Source organism: Micropterus salmoides, unplaced genomic scaffold, assembly GCF_014851395.1.
Source record: "Micropterus salmoides isolate LMB-PRFRI ecotype aquatic unplaced genomic scaffold, ASM1485139v1 Ms_hic_scaffold_17, whole genome shotgun sequence".
Taxonomy (NCBI): Eukaryota; Metazoa; Chordata; class Actinopteri; order Centrarchiformes; family Centrarchidae; genus Micropterus; species Micropterus salmoides.
The window spans coordinates 26,207,339-26,226,220 of NW_024040817.1; the positions used below are offsets into that span (position 1 = coordinate 26,207,339).

The following is an 18,882-nucleotide window of genomic DNA, read 5'->3' on the forward strand; positions in this document are numbered from 1 at the left end:
CAGCCAGGAGATGGTGACCGTGTGATCCATAACGTTTGGGATGTCACAACAAAGAAACTTAATACCAGAGGACAAATTAAAAGAACCCTGGGAGTCTGATTTTGCATTTATTGACAAACAAAACTTCTCAATTCAGAAGTTACATGAATTTCCATTTAGCTAACAATTCATATGCATTTCAAGCATTTAGTTTATCTTTTCTCACCTCCCAGACCTGCGAGCCAGCTAGATGAATATTGTTGACATCCTCTGCTAAACCCGTGTTTCTTCTAGCAGTGGTTAGAAAAATGGGGTTGCTCTGTGGTTTGATGTTGCCTTCAGGTGCTCCTTGTAAATATATATTTCGTAGTAAAAACATACAAAGACAAATTGCATTCAGTTGCTTTAGGGCAGGCAAAAAGGTTTTAAGTATGTGTCTGTGTGTCGTAATGGGCTTAAATTAATTTTAGGTAAATATTTTCAGCTGTCACGCTTCCCAATTCCAGGAAGATAACGCAATACAACGCCTATTGACACAATTGTATGGCATCTGAAACTTGAAGAGAGAAAATAGAAACCAATTTAATACAAATTAAAATCAGAAAATGCCTTTTAAGTTGCTGATAGAGCTTTTATGGTTGTCACTATAAATGTCACATCTCAACAATTACCAGTATGCTGCATTCATGTAAACAAAACATAGACTGCATATAAAAACAAAGTAGGTTACAAAAGCAGAAACGTTTGCTCAGGCTGCGCTCATGAAGATACCAAGCTGGTATAGTTATAAAGTTTTCTAGATTTGGCTAAATAATTTCTGAGCAGCGTTATTTCACAACTAATGTTAACTGAAATGCAACTGATTAAAAACCCTCCACATGAACAGAATATAACTGACTAACATAATGAAGATGGATTAGATCTGGTCATTTCTTGTGTGTATTCACTACCTGAACCTTAACGGTCTCTAATGTCCCATTTGACGCAAATGCAGCATTGCATCTCTGTTGGGCTCGTTCACGTGCGCTGACCTCGTAAATAGCGGGATTTCTGACAGCACTGGAAGGCAGCACAAGTCCATCCTCCCCATCAGCAGTCTGGTCAACAACATTTCTCCTCAAGACTCACCAGCAAACTTCACAGACTGCATTTTAAAACACCGACATGGATGCCCTCAAGTCGGCCGGGAGAGCTATTATCCGGAGCCCAAGTATGGCGAAACAGTCCTGGATTGCCGGCAGACACAAAAGTAAGAAATTATTGTCGGCTTTAGAGTAAAACGTAAAAAAAACAAAATACGGGTTTTAACTGTTAGCTACATCTCCCAGTTTCACCGTGCCGAAGTTGACTTTTGCTTACCGCTGTGCCCATTTTACCTTAATTGCCACAATGACGGATAGCCTAGTCAACGTTACTTGTGTAAGCTAACTTTACGAAAGTTCAGCTGTTTGTTTCAGACGCGAGACACGCCAAAATGCTATTATTTTTGCCGTTTTGTGCTGACGCAACAAAGTTACAAAGTAGAAGTTTGACGTCTTTTGAGCTTACCAAGACACGTCTCATTTGGTTTTGATTACAGTGCAGACGGACACTTTAGGAAGCGATTGTGTTCTGGTAAATGGTTTGGGGGGAAAATACGTTGCTATTTTATCACAGATGGCCATTGGGTAGAGTCAAGTCTGTTTGTTTGTAAGGCGGGTTTATCACGTTTCAGCAGTTTTCTGGAATTAATGTTATTTTGAGACTAGGCATAAGAAAATAGACCAAAGCACACAGAACATGACTTCATGGAGGAAAAGTCCAAATGTCATATTCAAAATGATCTCCCACTCAATGGTCAACTGTATTCACATGTTTTAAGAAAAGATTTCAAGGCAGTAAGAACAATATTTTCAACTTGTTTTCCTTCTGTGGCTAGTACAATATTTGACTGTTATTTTACTTAATACAGCATTGTTTTTGGATTTGTGGATAATCCCAACCTCTCTGGACACCCTACTCTTCCCATGCACACTAACAGAGGAAGTGCGGAGGTCAGGGTCATTGTTAGAACTTAAAGTGATTTTGTGTCAAGGGCCCTACAGCAGGTCAGGAGCTTGCCCACACTGCAACATTAACATGAAACTCTTTTAAAGCACTCCGGTGCCCATTGTAGCACTCAAGGGCCACTTTGTAAACTAAATCTCACTTGATCCTGCCTGTAAAGTTCTTGGGGAATGACTGTGGCAGCCTGAAAGCTCCCCTTGCTTGTAACCATGAGGACAAGCCAGGAATGCGGCAAGTCAGTCAGTGCACGGCTGAGCTGAAGCTGATTTTTAGAAAATACGGGGTGGATTACATAAATAACCCCCATTACTAAATGTAACCGTAGTAGCAATGGCTTGGAAATTTGAGATACACTGTTACATGCTAACACATATCTTGCCAGCACATTTTTGTGTGGGTCAATCTATTAACTGACAGTTCCTCTTGGAAAATATTCACAGTCCGTGACCCGTAAATAAAACTGATAAGGATTTGTAACGCATCCTGTTTAAAAATGCCCCACAATAAACAATGAGACTCTACATTTCCGACATGCACAACCTGTTCTGTCACTTTTATTGTGAAGCAACACTTATCAGAAAATACTACAGCTGTATTTAGCTCACAATGACATTCCTACCTACATAGTGAACTGGTTTATTTGGCTTTTACTGTAATGTGGCTGATTATTAGTGGAATTAAAAGCTTCCTGTGAATGGAGCAAGTGACCCACTTGTTACAGAAGTAGTTTATTGAAGTATAGAATACCAAGTATTCTCTAGGCTGCAGGGTACATGTTCCTCACCCGTGCTGACCCATATTTCCCATGCCAGATTATCAAGTCTGACTCTGGCCTATGGGACAAAGTCAGGATCAGCCTAAGTTTTAACCTTTTCAGAAGCTTATTTAAACTTTGGGATATCCTGTTAATGCAGCTAACTGACAGGACAGAAAACCAGCAGGTTTACAGCACCTGAGGACCTGCGTTTCACACAGATATTGTCATTAATGGGTCTCTATAGGTTTAGCCGCTCATTTTCATATAGCCCACTGTGAGTAAGTTTGCATTGAGGAGAAACCTACCTAACAGCATGGAGACATCCCCATTTTATAAATGGCAAATGCCTCTCCGGTCCTTATCCACTTCTCTGCTCTTGTTGCCCTGGCTTGGTCACTCTGGACGACCCGCACCAGCAAACTGCCGGTGTCAGGGCCCAGCCAGAGGGTGCATGTCTGCGGGAAAGAGCTTTTTTTAAGGCACCTTCACAAATGGAAGCTTATGATTATCTACAGTTAGCTCTTCTACTTCAGTGAGGAGTCTGCTTGTGGATGAGGCTTTTTCCCTTTCTGTTTCCAGAAGATGGTATCTGATGTGTAAGATTCAAACTCAGGTCAGAAGATGCAAACCAAGTTTTTGTTTTTTAGTTTATTTTTTTATTAGAAGTGATCGAAGGTCACCAATCAGACACAAAGACAGCAAGGCTAACTACCAGGTTAGCCTACACTGTGAGTACATTATTAGGAAAGAACACACTGCTGCCATAATATGAGAGAAACTGAAAACTTATTGAGGTTTGACTGGCAGAAGTGACAGAGTAGATTATGTTTGACAGGTTTTTGTTTTTATCAAAGTTGAACAAACTATGCCATTCGTAGGAAAGTCCTCAAGTTTGGTTTCATTTGTTTTCGTAAAATAAAAACAAACACAAAATGCATCAGTTAAAGTAACCTCTGTGGGGGAGAGTAAAAATAATCACCTGATTGACAAATTTCCCCTTGTTTAAGGACCCCTGTTTGGTTACTTGTAGGTCATGTGACCTAAGATGGGTCTGTTTTGTTCTGTATTGTAACTAGGGATGCACCGAAAGGAAAATTCTTGGCCGAGGCCAAAACCGAATATAATGGAAAAAATTTGCCAAATACCAAACAAGTACATTCACATTTTTTCCATTTATTTTGCCTTTTTTTTTTTTTTTTTACCACTGCATAAATTAAATAGTCAAAATGTGCTTTTATTCAGTCTTTCCCCACATGATTTGGAGAGACTACGGTGGGTGGGTCCGAGGCCCATGAGGGACTGGCAAAGTAAATTTACATCTGTCCATTTTTTATTAATTTATTTTTATAAATGGACAATTTGATAAATAGTGTTATGTGGTTCTCGTACCGCGTAACATGAAGACTTCACAGCCTCTCTTCAGGTCGGACTCACACTGCAACACTTGTCTTTGTAAAGAGACACACTGACAGGATAAAGTTGCTAACCTGCCTGTCAGCTTGCACTGGTCCGTTACAATGGTTTTACCATAAAGGCTTTAATACGCGTGCACTCCAAATGTAGGTTAGCTTAGCTTAATCGCCTTCTCACAAACGAGTAGCTGAAACACTCAGAGCGGGTCAAACTGTTGCCTTTTCTAAGAAGTCAGCCACAGATGGAGTGGATGTGCTAGGTGACAGTTCAGCGGAACGGTGTCTGCAAATGGCAATTTTTGTGTCTTTCTCAGACACCTTAAAATGCTTCCCCACTGCCGTCATGTCGACGTAATTGTTTGGTAAAACTTATTCGGTCTTTTGATTTATTAGGCCCGCCAAACACCGAAAGTGCTTCTTTTTGTTTTGCTATTTGCGGCTGATTAATTACAGTGGCCGAACATTCGGTGCATCCCTTTTATTATAACACACATGGAAGACAGCCTTCTTGGATTTCTGCCCTGTCTGTTTGTCCCACCAACACCAGAAATGTTTGTTTAACTTTGCATCTGCAGAGACTAAACAAGCACGTTGTCACTTGTCTTTTGTGTGTGGTTCTGCATGAGTAGAAACCCTGACATCAACTCAGATAAATTTGGATTCCTTGAAACCTGATTCGGCTGCATGGATACAGATCAGTGGAGCTGAAAGAAATGCTGAAAGTTAAATGGTGGCAGAAGCTTTTGGCTCGGATTCCTGGAGTGGTCCTAAGTAGTAGAGCCACAGTTAGTGGTTTCCACAGTGATTCAGTATTTGGTGTAGACACAAATCAGCCAGGACGTGAATTGCCTGTCAGTTGTAAGGTTTTGGATCAGCACGATTGTTGTCATGGCTCTCAAAGTTTGTATTTCATTTTTTTTTGCACTTTGGTTCATGAAATGGATGCACATCCATTAGTGTTGGACTTGATAGTTGACTGATGAACTGAGGACTTGGTTATTGTTTTATCTTTCTTTTAAATGTCCCCATCTCTCTGTCACTGTCTCTCTCTGACATCTAACACTCTTCCCCTGCCCTCACCCCCCCCCACACCCAGTAAATCAACTCTAAAACTAACAGATGTTGAGATTGGTGGGTATTTACAGCAGCATGAGCTGGTTTCACTTGGTCTCTGTTCACACATGCACACAGCTGTTTCCTTTCAGGTGTCGCTGTAGCTGACCTCGAATCAGAAAGCCCTCCAAAATCTCTGGCTGAGCTGGTGCCTGGTACCTGTTAAACTGTTGCTGGCTTCATGACGTCGACCATCCAGTGCTGTCCTTCCAATATGATGGTTTTAACCTGACCACAGTTAGTCCAGAATAGTATGAGAGACTCTTAGTGTCTGTAAAACCTGCAATGAAATACTAAAAGAATGAAGTTCTTTTGGGTTTAGATGGAATTTTTTGTTGGTCTGTGATGTTCAGTGCTGCTTCAGAGTAATTAACTACTTGGATGATGGTTCAACCTGAAAACAAAACATCAGCTTTAGGGTCAAAAGACAAGTAATTATATTTCACTGTAGTCAGTGGTTTGTCAAATCACCACAGCAATGATGAAAGCTAGTAGGCAGACATCACTGTACACATTAAATCTTTCAAAGTGTGGCGTTGTTTGGAATGTTAACTTGTGGGAAACCTTTTCCTAAGACACAGTGATTCTAGCTGCAACCTCTGTCACTGGAGCTTTTTTTTAAAGAATTTCTCCCGGGGTCTATCCCTCAAGGCTTTAGAGTGCATAAAAATATGATTGTGTTAAGCTTAAAACTTATGTCATGATTAGCCTATTCACAAAACAGTTTTCATTATTTTATTTATGCTAGTAGTGTGATGCTACAGACTGCAATGCCGGTCGATCAGTTGGTTCACCACTTTGGTCCAAACTGAAATATAGCTCAACGACTATTTTTAAGGATGTTGCACTGTCATTCAAGGTCCCCAGAGGATGAAGCGCAGTGGCTTTATTGATCTCCTGCCTCTTCCTCTAGCGTCATCATGAGGTTCACATTTGTAGTTTTAAGTGATATTTCGTTGCAGCTGTTGGGAGTGTCATGAGATTTGGTACACATGTACAGATTCATGTTCCCCTCGGGATGATCATCAGTTGAAATGTCTTAAGATTATAAGCAAATACCTGCAAAACGTCTGTTTCCCCACCAGCCTCCACTGTACTTTGTGTTTTAGTACTAATTTGCACATGTTAGCATGCTAGCACACTAGTCTACGATGGCAAGTAAAGTAAACACCTGCTAAACATCAGTGAGTTGGCATTGTCAGTGTGAGCATGTGCCTGTTCCTCGAGTCTGTCACAATAGAGCGCAGAAGGACATCTTGTGTGTGTTAAGCTGGAATGTATTCATTATAAAGAATATGAATCCGTGGCATCCTGAAATTGTTGGACGGATGTTGGCATGAAAATTGTCATATTTCAGTATAACAAATTCTGGCCCAGCTGCAGTAAATCTTTAATTTAGAGATGTGTGTGTGAGAGAGAACATGCGTCTGCATGAGTGTGTGGTATGCACTACATCCCCGAGGAGGTAAATGCTAGGAGGATGAATTTCTAGGTAATGGTGATGTTTTTCTGCTCTTGCCTTCACTAACCCCTCTCCCCTCCCCTCTTTCTCAGAGGAAATCTGTGTAAACACAGCCAGAGGTTCAGGGCCAGCCGGCACCGCGCAAAAACTGATAAGAAACCACATGGAGATCACAGCTGTTCCTTCAGCAGTTACAATTTTTACAGTCCTCCTTGTTCTTCCTTTAATCAGCAGATCATTGTGCTCTTTATTTTATATATATTTTTTCTGTTTTTGTTTTAATGATCTGAAAGTTAACACAAAGTTCTAGACAGTAGTGCACTTTTTAGAGAGACATCTATGGCCTAGTTTGGGAGAGATCTGTTATGTTACTTGCAGAAAGATAAACCACTCCTCTTATCACAGTATGTCAGAGTCCATGTATACTTGCTCCCAACTCTTTTTATTGTCGGGCCCAATAAGTTGTTTAGAGTTAAAATATTTACTTTACATTGATGGTACCTCTGACCTAGATACCCTGTTTTGCCTTTCCACTTGAGGGAGAGAGTAGATGAAACGATTCAACGACTTGAAGTTGAACACGGGCTGTTTACATTTCGTCTAATTTGTGTTTTCCTCAAGTTCTTTGAACGTTCTCACGATTAATGTTATTTATTTTGGAACATGAAATGGAAGGGGAAAGCAGGCGAGTCATAGCGTCTGTGATGCTGCAACCGGTAAAAAATTTAATGTTTTTAAACTTTATGAATGGGTACAACAAGATAACGATTATGACACAGTTTCCTGTTGATGCATTTACTGACCCACTTATTCCCTGATGATGTGTTTTTTCCTCTGTAGAGCTTCCGGAGAACTGGACTGACACACGGGAGACCATCTTAGAGGGCATGACCTTTAACCTCCGTCACCTCGGCATGACACTAGTGGACCAGCCCAAAGGAGAGGACTTGTCAGCCGCCGCAGTAAAGAGGATCGTTGCCACGGTGAGAGCTGCAGTAACTCTGACAATCTCATTCAGGATGTCTGTATTATACAGTCAACAGCATTACTGTTGTTGGAACATTGTGTCTCTACAAAATCTGTACTTATCTGGATCAGCTTGTATTAACCTTGTCAGTCACATCTGAAAGCTCGTCCGTTATGTTTTCAGACGTTAAGGCTGACTGCTTGGAGGAATTCCCAATTGTGTCCCCTTTTTTTTTTTTTTTTTTTTTTTTTGTTAAAAACAAAATGTATGTGTAAATTGAAAAATATGTATGGAAACACACTAAACATGTCACATCACTAAGGTATGGTATGTTTTGGCAAGTGAAACAGTTAATGAAGTTGATTATTAAAAAAGAATTTTCATTTCAGATACATTTCTTAAATTTCACTTGGAGAACTTTGTGAATCAAAATGGTTTTAAAGCCACTGTGTGTACCCGATCCATAGTCCAACACACTCACACCCTTAAACAAACTACCCTCTTGATGATTGTTTCTGTAATAGGCTAAAGCCAGTGGGAAGAAGCCTCAGAAGGTTGCTCTCAAGGTTTCCCCTCAGGGAATCGTCCTACATGACAGCTTGACCAATAAACTCCTGGAAAATGTCTCCATATACAGGTATGTGCAGAGCAGCATAGGTTTTACAGACAAATGTCCAATTAACGGCGTTGTTACGGTTCTGGAGCTGCTAAATGCAGCTGCCATGTAGTTGATCTGGCACATGGCTAACCCTGTGAACTCTCCTTGACTGTTTTCTCTAACCTGTCCCTTCTGGCCTGCAGAATATCCTACTGCACAGTGGACAAACTGCATGAAAAAGTGTTTGCTTATATCGCTCAGAACACCCTCAATGGCACCCTGGAGTGCCATGCCTATCTCTGCTCCAAGAGGAAAGTGGTGAGTTGTTTGTTTGACTACAGTATGTGTTTTATGTTAAATTTTAAGATGAAGGTCTGCATCATCTTGTTATAAATTACAACCACCAAGAGTTAAGTGTACCTCCTTTTCTTTCATTTTAAAAGCAATGATATGTTTGGTGTGTGGGTGTGTGTTTTTTTGTTTTGTTTTGTTTGTTTGTTGTTTTTTTTTTTTTTTTTTAAATGCATCCAATTTTTTTTATTTTTTATTTTTTGATCAAAGTTGAGTGAATTGAAGCATTTTTTTGGAATAGACACAATTTATCCTGCTCTTCCTCAATGCCTTTCTGACACCGTAGCTCTTCTTTCAACTCATCCTCCATTCTTACGAGGAAACTGTAGAAGTCTCGGTCCCTCGAGCTGCCTGTAATCTCCCTGTGTGTTGAAAAACAGAAGGGCACTTTTTCTCTCATCTTACCTGCTTCTACACTCATCCCCCTCTCTCCCAGGATAACATGATAATACCCTACTTCCTAAATACTTACTCCTCCCTTATCGTGGTTATGGGAATAGTGGTGATGACCTCTGTATGCCCTCCGCGTATGTTATGTATATTTGCTTTCTGATGTAAAGTGGTTTCTCCATCTGTGTGAGTAGCCCCACCTCTAGTCTCAATGAAAGAAAAGCTTTATCTCAACTCATCTTTTTCAGCTGTGGTCTGTAACAAAGTGTATGTTTCTCCTGTTCTCCAGGCTCAGGCAGTGGCTTTGACAGTAGCCCAGGCCTTCACAGTAGCTTTTGAACTCTGGCAAGTGGCCAAAGAAGGTAGGCACCACGCTCCTTACCCTTGAAGTTCTTGAAATGACACACACGATGACAATTGCACTGAATCAGCCTTGGTGCTCCAATGATGTTTTCTGCTGTAAGGTTGTAGTAAACAAGTTTTGACCTGCCTTTGTTTTATGTCGCTTTCTGTTCTAGAAAAAGGGAAAAGAGCGAAGTCGGGTTCAGCTGGAGAGGCCAGCAGTAGTTCCCATTCAGAGAGATCTAACAGCTTGGGGAGCCTGAAAGGGACAGGTTTAAAAACACACACACACCATGGAGCCATCTCAAAAGTGTGGTGTTTGGGTTTATTTTGTTTTTTAAACTTTTTATTTTTTATTTTTTTATGCTACAGTACCATACCATTGTTAGTAGGGCTGAAACGATTCATTGATCGATTAATTTGATTACTAAAAAGCATTGATGCAATCCATATAACTATATAGCACACTGTTTCGTACAGACATTTATTACTGTCTCGCTTACGCTGTGAACACAACGTGTTTATGATGCCGCTGTTTGCAAAGTGGAGGAAGAGAGAAAATAGTGAGGGATGAAAAAGAAAGTTTCCAAAGTATGGGATTATTTCAAGCTAAAAGAAAACAACTCTAATGTTTCAGTCTGTCCACTGTAAAACGAAACTTATGTCGCCATTACCGGGTGGCGCCGCCGCCATGCAAAAGTACTTCTTAAACGATGAATCGATGAAATAATCTGTAGAAGCTTCAAGCGCTAAAATCATTGTTGGCTGCAGCCCTAAATGTTAGCATTCACGGAAAGCTGAATCAAAGTGCAGCTGAGTGATAAAAGTAGAGCTCTTACAATTAGAAACTGAGCCTGACAAGTTGAGTCTGAAATGTCCTGAATTCGACACTGTAGATAGAATTTTCAGTTGTTGTTGTTTTGTCTGCGCTACTTTGGTGGGGACACAGGGAGACAATTAAAAGAAAACCGAATGCCCGTAAATCACTGAAATTCATTAAACACAGATTTCCTGTGTATACTTCAACATTAATGACTTGTCCTTCCTTCTCCTCTTTAGCAGATGTCGCCACAGACAACCTATTGGACTTTGAGGACAATGTGAACAAGGTGGTGGAGACCAACGGGAATGTAGCGGACGATCATCTGGTTGACCACAGGCCCTCTGAGACCAATAACAACCCTGCCTGGGTAAGATCCTCCTCTGGCTCTATGTTGCACCTATGGAAAGCCAGGCAGTTGCAACTCACCTAAATTTTAAACTTTATCATTGCTTTTAAATTTGGATCTCATGTGACTCAAGTTCTCCGTGTTTATAATTGATTTATGTCTGCAGATCCTGGAAATATCTTAAGAATATCTCAAATTATAAAGCTTCAAAACTTTTAAAATACAGTTAAAAGGGGTTAGATGGAGTCTTTAAAAAAGGTCTTACATGTAGTTAGTTAAATACAGACACCATCTGTGTGTGTGTGTGTGTGTGTGTGTGTGTGTGTGTGTGTAATATTCACAGGGTGAATATTAAACCGAGATTCTTCCTTCTTTCTTCTTCTGTCTCTTCTCCAGGAACTAGAAGATGGTTTGGATGAAGCCTTCTCCAGGTGAGAGATTTGTCTTAGTTTACGTACATATACACCCAGAACATTCTGCAGTGCATTTCTTTATTTATTTTTGCATCTGGGGAGAATGTAAACGCCAACAACAAGATAATATGTTTTCATCTTCACGTTAAAAAGTCTGACATCTAGGAAATTGTGGCCATCTTGACTGCTGTTGAGCACCAAGCATCGTCTATGTAAAACAGAGTTCACCTCCTCTCATCTTGCAGGAGTCTAGCACTGACGGCTCAAGATGTGGGCACAACAGTCTCTGATTTCTGTTACTTGGCCAACATGGTTCTCGTTTTGTTCAGACTGGACCTTTTTAGGAGCAGCTTTAAGTCAAAGCTGGGCCAACATGGCTACTATCCCAGCTCTCTTTCCTGTCCTCTGAGCGATCACCGCACCCGCCGTGGTGCCTGGTCCAGGTTCTAAGGCCCGCTGCTCTTTAATCCAAAACCCCCCTCTTCCTTTTCCAGTGACTGTATTTCTGTCATAGGTAACGTGTATTTCAGCAAAAAAGCTGAGTGTATTAAAGTTTGAAAGATCTACTGGCTAATGCATCTACATGCGCTGCCAGTTGCCATAGGAATACATCAATCAATCCTAGTTGCTTCTCTCTGCTGCTTGTTGAAATAAATTGCCCCCTAACCAAACTCTGCCTTGTCATGTCTTTCAGCATACTGTAGTTCATTCTCACACTGCTCGACTTCACAGCGCCTCTTACTGATGATTTCCGTGTACTGCAGAATACAAATCCTTCAGTCTATGATTATATAGAAAGTGAGGAAATCTCTAGAGAAACTATACAATCAATGAGAAAGAAACTAAACTGTCCTCAATCTATTGTGTGTTTTGTGTCTTCAGCGGTGCTCTGGATAGCTATGGTTCATTTCCAGGTAAAGTTGAGCACCACTGTCAGCTGTTACAAGCCTTACTTTAGTGTATTAGTCCTAATTACTAACCAAACCCTAATCCATTCCATTAAATCGCCGCCAAACCCAATACCACTGTTCACTGGTCAGTACTGTTAGTCAGTAGAAACGTGAAATAGCTTCCTGTGTCTGTTTTTTATTTCCTTCCAGATGGAATATTTGTTGAATATGGAAATATTGTGCCTTCTCTACACACCGAGGGCTTTACTGTGCAGTTATTCTCTTTGTGGCCTCTGCTGTAAAAGGGGAGCTGTGGGTCACTTGACATAGCGACAGATCAAACGGTTTATTCCATGGCTCTAGTGAACTGAATATCTTGAAGTAATCCTGTTCACTTCCACCCAGACTTTGTATATTATAGTATCCCAGGAATAAAAGGCAGTTTGTAGCCAAAATGAGGGATCTTAATTAGAAGACGTTTAGCCTTCCGTTATAGAAACGGGGTCTGGGAGGCTGAGCTGTTTGACCCAAACTTTAAAGGGAGGAGCTACGTATCATCAGCTATACTGGCTAAGTGATATTAGGCCTGAAGTCCAGTGAAAAAGAAGAGAGGAAAGATTTAGCTCTTGCTCAGTGTATTACAATTTCATCTTGCACCATTTAGGCTAGTGTTAAGTCTTATGTAATGACTTTATTCATTCTGCTGTCTTAAAGGATAAAGCTGGTGATGGTCTATTTTTATTTTCAACTTCCGCAAAAAGATTAAAACCTTCAATGACTGTATCCTATTTAGATACATCGTCTGTATCTAAAGTTTGGTTTTATTCCTCTGTGCCATCGAGCTCCATTGTTGTCCAAAAACGTCATTTAGTTGCACTGATATCTTCCTTCATTGCTACGAACAGCTAGTAGTTAATTTTGAGTTAGTCCCACGCACATCATCATGGTGCTGTAAAGGTAGCCTACCTTACAGTCACTGGTTCAGACCTCTTACTGAATGTGTATTCCTGTCTAGAAACTTTGTGTTCAGCGAATCCTTTGCACTGCCCTACACATTGGACTTTTTTTAAAAAGTATGTGTATGCGACATATAAACCTTTTTGAATCCTAAATAGTCAAGTGTAGCTAAAATGCACTATTCACTCTTGTTTAGTAACATTTTTCTCAAACTACAAGGCAGTGTGTGTATATATGAGCTGATTTTAAAGATTGGCATCTTTAGCAGGAGCCAATGGACTTTGTGGGAGGGTGCCACAGATGGGCTTTCAAAGTGGTTAGCTACTGAGAGATGGATGAATAACACCAGCTTTATCCTCTTCTTATTTTTTTTTTTTTTTTTTTTTTTTTTAATAAAGGTTGTTTAGACTGGAGCAGAGCTTTTTGAGTTTTGTTCTTTTATTTATTTTTTTATATTATTTTTTTGAATAGTTTTTCTATTCATCTTTTCTCCTCTGTCTCCTCAGCCTGGCAGTGTCACGTACTAACCCCCAGGTCCTGGACATTGGGGTGACGCCCCAAGACTGGCTTACTGAACCCGACTGGGATAGTGCCAATGGAAACACTCCCAACGGTCTCAGCCCGTTTGGGGATAATTTCTTTGGCTTCTGACCACCACAACACAGCAGAGAGGGAGAGAGAGACAACAGCTGAGGGGAGGAGGGGGGTGTCTTCATGTCTGGCTATAAATGAACAGGGCATCACTGTGTATTTAAGATGAGGCTACAGTAAGTCCATAAGGGAATAAGTGTAGAACTGTGAGATAATGTTTGGCCTCTTCACCTTGTTGTTGCACTCTTCACATGGACAATTCTTCCCTTCTCTGTGGAAACACACCAAAGCAATAATAATATCACATTATGGTTACTACATGTGTCCTCTTCACTGCAAACATCCGTACAAGTCATCCATAATCAGTGTTATGTATATGTGTTTAGTTATAATTTATAGTTGTATAATTATTTTTTTATGGATGAAGATTAGGATTTAATAGTATTTAATTCAGACCGGTGTTAAGACTGTTTCAACAGGCCTTATTAACAGCAGGACAATCAGCCACACTGTGTCTTTAAGGTTAACACCATGAATGTCTGCTCAAGTTTCAGTGGATTTAGTTACATGTGAGGATTTGGCCTTTCACCATATGGGGGGGGGGGTAAACAGCAGATCGTTTTATGTGTGAAATCAATCTAGTTTTTGTATTTATATGAACTCTTTGTAGCAGTGGCTCATTCAAGACATGACATTACAGGCAGTACTTGCAGTGTAACTGTTTTCTTGACGGAAGCCCAGGTGTTTTCAAGGTTATCAGATTCCATTATGGCCATTTCATGTACACTGTAACCTACCAGCATTATACAGAATTAAAATATATTCACGAATAAGAAATCATCTCTTTCTGGTATATGAATGTAATTTATTAACAATACAGTGACTACATTTACATACCGGCTTTATGTACAGAAGGAATAAGGAATGTATCTTGACAGTTTTACCACAAGGTCAATTTAGTAGCTATTCTGGAGCTTTGTCATCTCCAAAGTTGAGAATGAGTTTTGAATCTCAGCTTTTAAGCCAACATGGAAGAGAAGTGTTTGATTTCCACAACAACTGGCAAACTCTAACTGGAAATGAAGATAACAAACTATTTGTACAACACGTTTGAAACTGTAGACTGCTCCTGAAAGTGCTTTACATGAGAAAACAGATTAAAAGGTCTCTAGCTAAATTTAAATAAAACATAGTGGAAATTAGAATAGGGATTTACATAAGTTGCATATTGAATCTTTATTGGGCAGGCTGTTCCAGAGGTCCATATGTTTAGATGAACTAAGGCAGTAAAGAGGAAGCAAGCATGGAAGACCGTTCAAAGCATTGTAAACTAGTAGTAACCAGAATTGCCTAACCCTAATAACCTATTTTGAAGTCACGGTGACCTTTGAGTCGAAATTGTAAACTATTCAGTGTCTGACCAACTGTGAAATATGGTCATCATCAGCTCTTGAGTTATGGCCAAAAACGTGTTTTGTGAGGTCACAGTGACCTTTGACAACCAAATTCTAATCAGTTCATCCTTGTGTCCTGAAAACATCTCCAGCGCAGAGGCATGAAAATAAAAAATGCAGTCTAAAAGGGAGGAAGCTAATGCGTGTGGTGCGAGTTTGCGAGATAATTCAGGTTAAAATGAATCAATGCATGAAACTGAAATAGAGCGAGCCTGTCTGTCGTTTTTCTTTGTTCTTTACTGTAAAGATTTCCCAAAATGTTTCATGAAGACAGACCACCTGCAGTTTGATGGTGTTATGGTCACTGTCATTTTCCCTGTGCAAGTCCCTCCCTTGTCTCCACCCTGTGGTCACAGGTATAAGGTTACTGTGTATAGTCTCAGTTTGCTCTTGTTTTCGGAGTCTCCAGTGTCTGACAGTGTACATCTAACAAATGTACATATTTGTATATTTGGTCCTTTCTGTGTGATTACTTACCTTTGGGCCTCCCTAGGCATGAATGACATCCTGACAACTGACAGTGTAGGCCCAAGGAACCAAAGGTGCAGTTTGTTATTACCAGCAGCAGGGGGCAGCCCTGTACTATCTGATCAAGTGGAGGTGACTGCTAATTGAGTCAGTAGTAGTATTTGATGCTGGTCACATCTTAAGCTCTGGACCAAGACCGTCATTTGTACTCTCTAATGCCAAACGATGACGTTATAACATAAGCCTATCCTCTTCCTGCTCCGTTGTCCTAAATTCTAAGTGACTGTGTAGGTCAGTAAATTCAACTTTATTAGCTCTGAGAGAGGTTGTAATAAGGAGGAGAAACCAAATCACTAAACCACCAGCGAGAGGACATGATGGTAGAGGAAGAGCACACAGGGACTTCAACCTGTTTGGCTTCTTCATCATAGCTGCCCAACACACACACGTTCCTTACCATGTTCTGTATTCGACCCTCTGGAGGGCTGAAAGTCACGCAGTCCCCTCCCCCCTCCATCCTCTCTCTAACAGGCTCTGGCTCAGTGAAGCAGGAGCTTTTTTACAATTCGTCCCGACAAGCTTACTTAACCACCTGCATTATTTAACAGTGTTTCCTCAAAGGGAGCTCCAGCTCTCACTCTATATGCGTTTGATGAAAGCGTGAACAGTGAGATACAGCCAGGCAAATGTCTCCTCTCAGTCAGATAGTGAAGGCACGTCTACATTTAAATGGCACAAAGGGCTAAAGATTCAAAGTGTGTGGTGCATCAAGGTCAAGTGATGCAAGATGGATAAAAGCAGCAAACAGTGGTCCAAGTCCCATTTTAAACAAGCTGGGTTTCGTCGTCTTGTTGGTATATTTCTGTTGACAAAGTGTATTACTTTTCTTTCCCCTACTTTTCCTGAACATTTTTGTGAAACTTGTGAATGAAACTTGTGAATAAAAACTGTCTTTGCTATATAAACCAGAAAACAAATAACCTCCCAAAAAACATCCCAGCAGGATTGTTTCTCATCTTGTCTGAGGCAGAGTGGAAGAAAAATAAAATGTGAATATGAAATCTCTGTAGCCTGTGGCTAAAATGGAGAAATCTGACAATTTGGGAAAAAGGCAAAGACTTAGATGAGAATATTTGGACTACATTCATATCTGTTCTATAAATTTGAAGCTTGGGCCAGGAGAACATAAGCTTAGCTTTGCACTGAAGACTGGAATTAGGGTCTGGCTCTGAAAAACATCAGCCAAACAGCCAAAACAACAACAACATTATATGCCTACATTTGACCACTGGATTGTAGGCTATATATTTGCCACAAACAATGTGTTATAGTTATGTTAACCAGGGGTGTTGTTAGATTCCTGAAACATTAGGGGCTTAGCCCAGCCCAAAACTCTTTCATTTTTTCTCATTTAATATCATCCCTGCTGAGTCAACACACAGGTAAGCATGACTGAATTAAGCAATGACTTTAAATGTCCATGCGGCACCTCAGTGTCAGTAAAGGTGTGAAGATCCATCCATACAAATACCAGTGACCTGAGGACGGCCATCAGACTTCTACTGCCGGAGTGCTTTAAAGGAAATGTAGTTTCTGCCCTGAAATGACTTGATTTCATCCATGAGAATTATAACTCAACCAGGCATAAATAACCTTTCAGTCAGAGTAGAGGCCTCAGTCACTTTCTGGCAAGTGGAATTCTGCATTTTATGGGTTGTATTGGCCACTTAAAGGTATTTTTAAGAGGTAAAAGTACGAGATGAGTTATATATGTGTAATTTTTTAACTCCCATTATTGAAATCAACACCTTTCAGGGCAGAAGAAGTACTCAATTTTCATACTTAGGTAGGCTTTTAAAAATACTTAAGTAATCAAAAGTAAAAGTACTACACATCAAAATCTATTGATCTTACAAAACACAATCAATCTTTTTAAATTCACTTGAGACAGCTTTGAATACAGCATTATAAGTTATAGTGAATCACAATAAGGAAAACTGAGTTGCAAGAGGACAAGTGTATAAGTTCCTATACTGTGGGGGGATAAGTCTGCGTTATTGCTCTGCTGTTGTGGCAGTATCCCTTTCTGACAGACACAGAACCCCATTTGGGACTTTGGGTATGTTAAGATGAGACAAGGAGGCAGAAACCAAAACTAACTGAAACACTTTTCAATTCACAATCTCACCAAAAATCCACACATGTTAACTTCAGCAACTCTCATAAAGTGCAGCTCACAGTCCCAAACAGAGCAAGGTTGGCTTCAGTTTTTAGATGTTTATATTCCAAAACTCTACCAGCTACGTTACCACTCGGTCACAAACTGGCTGGGACTCACAGTGCAAAAACAGAGCCGTCACACCTTCAACGTCTATATGAAACGCTTTGCTACGTTGCAGCAACACAAGGGAAGCTAACCCTACCTGTTAGCACATCGGCCGTGAGGCACCTGTAGGGTTACACACAGACGTTTTTCACACAACGCTCAAATAACTACGTTTAGTCACTTTTTCTGAAAGCGCTGGTATTGGACACCCTGCTGTTTGGCTGTGCTCGTATTGGCTGAGGCTGGATGTGGATCAGCTGTGCTTGTACTGGCTTATAGTCCCACAAACTGACAAACTTAAGCATAGCCCCTGTAATTATAGAAATGTTCTATATATTAATGTTATCAGCTCCATCAGGCTCCTCCAGGTTTCCTTCAATACAATTTCGAATATAAAATACCATTTATAAAATGACTGGGCTGGATATTTGATGCTCATTATTTACTGAGATGTGCACCCATATTGCCCAGTCTATCCAGCTAGTCTGCATGTTAAGATGTGAATCCACTGCTTCCCATCGTGCATTAGTGCAGAGTTGTAACTAAACTTTACAGTCTTGTTTTAAAATGATGTATGAGGAGTGCCTTCACATCCTGTCTGGATGTTTGATGAGTCTGGATGACTGGATGAGTTTAATGTTGTGCACATGCATTTATGAACACACGCACAACGTGGTCATCTTTCCAGTTTATAAACACCGTGGCCCGTCGGCGTTTATAAAACGTAATAAATAGTTGTATTTCACTCTAACATTGTTCAGTCACAGTCTGGCAAGCAACCAAGACACAGACAGACAAGAGCTGCCCTGTTCAGCTGGTTAGCAGGAAAGACAGACAGATTCACTGCAGCTGTACATTAATGTTACTGTTAAGCTATCTGCTTACATCAGACTTGTAGAGGAGAGAACAAGTTTACATGACTGCTGTTCCCGAACTTTACTCTGAGTTTTTCTCTCCTCGTGCCTAGAAGGATAGTCCCTCTTCCCTATGGAAGCCCATTTCCGCCACTTCATGTAAAAAAAGTTGCTTATAAGTCATTATAATGAGACTTGACTTTGACTTAGCATCTCAAAATATTGACTTAGCATCTCTAAATATTGACTTAGTATCTGAAAATAATGAGTTAGTATCTCAATCTAATGAGTTAGAATCTCAAAATATTGAGAAAACTCAGAATTTGCCTAGGGCACATGCTGC

The 18,882-nt window shown here is 40.3% G+C and overlaps 1 protein-coding gene across 7 annotated transcripts; it reads left to right on the forward strand.

Annotated features, from left to right (window-relative positions):
- The first annotated feature begins 1,042 nt into the window (after nt 1-1,042).
- ldlrap1a (low density lipoprotein receptor adaptor protein 1a) lies at nt 1,043-14,274 on the forward strand. Of its 7 annotated transcripts, none has more exons than XM_038724218.1 (9): nt 1,043-1,228; nt 7,610-7,752; nt 8,261-8,373; nt 8,538-8,652; nt 9,365-9,437; nt 9,594-9,683; nt 10,477-10,607; nt 10,983-11,017; nt 11,245-11,670. In XM_038724218.1, exons 1-9 carry the CDS (start codon nt 1,144-1,146, stop codon nt 11,447-11,449), a joined length of 990 nt encoding a protein of 329 aa, XP_038580146.1. In that variant the 5' UTR covers nt 1,043-1,143; the 3' UTR covers nt 11,450-11,670. The 7 variants fall into 7 exon arrangements, with proteins under 7 accessions (XP_038580146.1, XP_038580144.1, XP_038580145.1 ...); XM_038724216.1 differs by having other exon boundaries at nt 1,044-1,228; nt 9,594-9,689; XM_038724217.1 differs by having other exon boundaries at nt 1,044-1,228; nt 9,594-9,689; nt 10,480-10,607.
- The last annotated feature ends 4,608 nt before the right edge of the window (nt 14,275-18,882 follow it).

Excerpts from the sequence above, each read along its gene's own strand:
- ldlrap1a (XM_038724216.1), top strand. The coding sequence starts at position 1,144 with ATGGATGCCCTCAAGTCGGCCGGGAGAGCTATTATCCGGAGCCCAAGT. Across the intron at positions 1,229-7,609 it reads GATTGCCGGCAGACACAAAA|AGCTTCCGGAGAACTGGACT; the intron begins GTAAGAAATTAT and ends TTTCCTCTGTAG. Across the intron at positions 8,653-9,364 it reads TCTGCTCCAAGAGGAAAGTG|GCTCAGGCAGTGGCTTTGAC; the intron begins GTGAGTTGTTTG and ends CCTGTTCTCCAG.